The 4,130-nt window shown below is 32.9% G+C and overlaps 1 protein-coding gene across 1 annotated transcript in view; it reads left to right on the top strand.

Annotated features, from left to right (window-relative positions):
• The window catches only part of LOC107446012 (kielin/chordin-like protein), a gene marked incomplete in the record, with an annotated part of 171,960 nt that overhangs the window by 96,033 nt on the left and 71,797 nt on the right, over positions 1-4,130 (top strand). Inside the window, 1 exon segment of the mRNA XM_071183690.1 lies at positions 3,582-3,680. Within this exon segment, the coding sequence (XP_071039791.1) occupies positions 3,582-3,680 (99 nt within the window).

The following is a 4,130-nucleotide window of genomic DNA, read 5'->3' as shown; positions in this document are numbered from 1 at the left end:
ATATATAAGAATTTTTATATCAATAGTTGACTTAGGCTACAAAATGATAATATTGCATATTTTCAGTTTAAAAAGTATAAAAATGGGTAGGAGAGCTTTGAAATGGAGCAATAGACGAGGTTAGTAAACAAAAACAGAGCGTGCATTAGGATCGATCGATGTTTACTTAAAAAGAAAATAAAAAATCGCATGTGATTTGAAAAATTGTTACTTGGGATCAAATGTATGTAAAAGAATTATTTTCTTTTTGAAATCAAAATATATTTAGGTACTTCGAATAATCCTTATATTTAACAAATACATAATTTATTAATTTATTTTTTTAAATTTTTATGCATCAAAATTTTTAACCGTCTGCAGTGGGAAGAGTTGCATTGTAAAAGCTTTAGTACGTAAACTGAAATATTATGTAATACTATACATATCGCTAGTTCAAAACTAAAATGACACTTCTGCACTCACTTCTCATTCAAATAACATGAAAAGTGAGTGCAGAAGTGTCGTTTTAGTTTTGAACCAGCGATATGGTCCCAGCTGTTTTTTTGAAATTCGCATTATTTTGAAACTTTTACCCTCGGAAGTTGAGTCTCTGGTAAGCCTATTTTTATAAATGAATGCCTTATTTTAAACCTTTGTGCACCTTTTACGTCGCTGTACAGCGTTGGCAGGATTAACACTTATCCACCGTTTTCCCCATTGGGAGTGGTGTCCATCAGACTTCAACCGACTGGAGCGTCTTCAGTGATACATCCAGATTTAATATAGATAGAGATAATTATCGTGTACGAATGTGGAGATTCTCTTCGTGAAAGATATTAATATCGCTTACGTTTCATAGCAGCACTTCAACAACTGATGTGATGGTATGGAGGCATCGCATGGTTCGTATGATGGAATTGCATACGACACATGATCACCCGTAACATTGATACACCGAAGAATAACAACCCAGCGGTACATATTCGTGACATCTTTCTGTCACATGTGTTGCCACTTATCGCAGGGCTTCTAGGAGCCATTTTTCAAGAAGATATTGCTCCGCCACAGACATCAAGGTCCCATTTTATCCCCAAATTTGTCACCGGACGAGTATAATTCTCTTGATACGGCAAGCTGGACAACCTCCAAGTACAGTCGATTCACCGGTGTGTTTACTGCAGCTGTGAAGCACCACAGGACATCAAAAGAGACTCATTATAACCTGCATTTGTGCTAGATGTGGCAGGGTACTAAAACCTCCATTCATTTGTAACAATAAATAATCATTTTGCGTTTAATCATGTATCAACGGTGTATTTACGAATGTAAAATTTCATTTCTTTTTAGGAGCCCTAATTTTTATGGCAATAAGCACGCACGTCAAACGCTGATATTCTGGTTCACAAAAAAAGTAGGCATCCATTAAATTAGTAATAAAACGAAATTGAACTTATTATAAAAAGAACATTTGAAAAAACCTCAGATAGGGTAAAAATGAGTCACCTGTGCTGTCCCTGGAATAAAATAATATGCCCCAATAAAGTTCTTTTAATTTTAAATTAACAAAATTTTACAAATGGTTTGGTTTCATAGCGCAACAGTAGGCTTGTCCGCCTTTTACCAGAGAGGTACAGGGTTCAAACACCAGCTTGGACGTTTGGATTTTATCTTCATATTCATGTTCTAAAAATGCGGATTATATAATATGTTTTATTCAATTTCAAATGTATTATTTTTTTGATTTAAATAAATTTTTTAAAAAATTTAAATGTTTAAAAACAAAAACTTGATGGATATTTTAATTTTTTGAAACATTTTTAGCTGAAATATACGGGTTGTTTTAAAATATATATATTATTATGACTGTGGTAAGAAGTAAAAAAGTGATTGACTCATAATCACAATGAGCACAAAGCATGAAGGAAAATTGATCCTTTTAGATACAAACTTGTTCTAGATTGTAACCAATATCGCGAACATTAAGGAAAATATCTCGATTTTCGTCCTGAAGAGCAGCTTGGCAAAAAGCCTATTTATTCATATTTTGAAGGTTCAAATTAATTGTAAATTAGAGAAACGCTCTTCAATTCAATTTTACTGTAAGTTCTTTCCGGAACACGAAATTTGATACTCACTTAATTAAATATTTAAAGAAGTTGACGTCGAATCTTCTTCATTTTCAATCGAAAAATTTCTTTCTTGAAGCCTTTTCCGCATTTCTTATGTGGTTCCTTATATGGTTTGAATGTTGGCAAGGGGCCTCTAACCCATCATCCATCTACCACTGAGGATATTTTACATCAGCACTGTGTTTGGTGCGAGCCGGGAGCGGAATTCGTATCGGTTACCCATTTCGAACCCGGGGCACCTGATTGAGAGTGTTTTATCCCCATAGCAAACATGGCCCAAGTGTACGTGGTTGCACTTAGAATTTTGCCACTAATTCTACCAAAAAAAAAAGACTGCAAAAAGGACACTTTTAATCACCAAATCTCCGGATTTGACGGCTAGTTTGAATCTCTCCCGTTTTCTCTTTTCGTTGTCAAAGTTGTTGCAAATTGGGATTTCGATTGAAACTGTGGTAGTAGTAAGTAAAGTTCGCTTTTTGTTACAGTATATCATAGCAGTATACGTGCAAAACTGTGTCTGGAGCAAGCTTTATTGGTTCTACTACTTCCGCCTGGTATCGAAAGATGGTGAAAGACCAATTTAGTATAGTATTGCTGGGTGGTAAAAATGTCTCAATGTTTTCAGTTTAATAAATTTTTTTATTTTATGGTAGGATAGGGGCATGAACTTCGGAATCAACTTTCAATAGTTTTTTTTTTATAATGTAAGACATTGTTCTGTTGCTAGAAATTTTCTGTGTCACGCAAATATGATCAAAAGTTGGGAAGTTGGAAAATTTTTCTCTAACAACTTGCCTTTACTAATTTTTGATGTAAATGTATTTTTTTCTTTTTGTTTTTTAAGCCTACCAACTGAAATTATTATTTGCGTTGCAAAAATTCTTCATGTATTTATTAATCCAAATTTGAGATGCGTTGGATTTTATTAAATTAATTTCTTTTGCCAACACGTAAATCAATGCCATGTACTGCCAGAATCAGATTTTATTTTCAATAGAATTTTGATTTCCTGTAACTTTGTCTCGAGATTGCCTTTTTACTCATGCATCTGTTGTCATTATTCTGATAGTTTTTATAACTACAATGCTAACCTCAGTTTCTCTGTTTTTTTATTGTATTTCTACAACTTTTACTGAAATATATAACTTAAGTGTAGTTTTTTACTAAAAGTTCTTTGCCAAATATCACTGATTTCCTCTTCCATCATTCTCTCTGGCTCGTCAAAATAGAGAAATGTAGCAAAATCATATGTTTGATCTTTATTTGATAAAATATAAAAATAAATTAATTGCAATAATCTTCTTATTTTCCGATCGATTCCTCTGAAGCAACTTTAATAGGATTGCAACATTTTCTTAGCAAGGTCCTTTCAAATGTTTCAAAACACATCCTCATTATCAGCATCATCATACATCATTAGTTTTCTATTAATATTATTAATTTTCTCTTTAAAAACAATATGTTTTTCTCTAGACAGGCCAACGATTCAGTGTTCTCCTCCTAAATGCGAGTCAGGCTGTCAGATAGATTATAATGCCAGACCATGCCCTAGTTGTGTTTGTGGAAATCAAAGTAAGCATTACTAATGACTTGAGTGATATTTTCTTGTTAAAAAAGCGTGCAATATAACATTTTTGTTGAAAGGTACAAATTCTTGTTAAATTATTGATTTTGTTGCATGAGGGGAAAATTTATTTGTTCAAAGAAGTTTCTATAAAATTTCTATTCTGCAAATATTTTCTGATGTATAACCATTTCATAAAAAAAAGCTTCAGTTTCAGATCATAAGAATAATTCTGATTCTTTATTTTATAAATTTGCTAGCCGCCTAAGGCGGCCAACTGTCCGCCACGCTAAAGGTTTCCACAAATAAAGTTTTTTAAAACATAGCAGGAAATCTGAAGATTAGTGGACAATTAAAGTGTTCCTGTCCTGCAATTTTGTCTTCATATCCAGTTCTGCTGCAGATGTGTTATAGCTCTTGAGGATGTTTGAAATTATATAGCTACAACGCTTAAGAAA

This window comes from Parasteatoda tepidariorum, chromosome 7 (assembly GCF_043381705.1).
Source record: "Parasteatoda tepidariorum isolate YZ-2023 chromosome 7, CAS_Ptep_4.0, whole genome shotgun sequence".
Lineage (NCBI taxonomy): Eukaryota > Metazoa > Arthropoda > Arachnida > Araneae > Theridiidae > Parasteatoda > Parasteatoda tepidariorum.
Note: the sequence above shows the minus strand (reverse complement) of the source record. Positions and strands in the feature narration are given on the sequence as shown.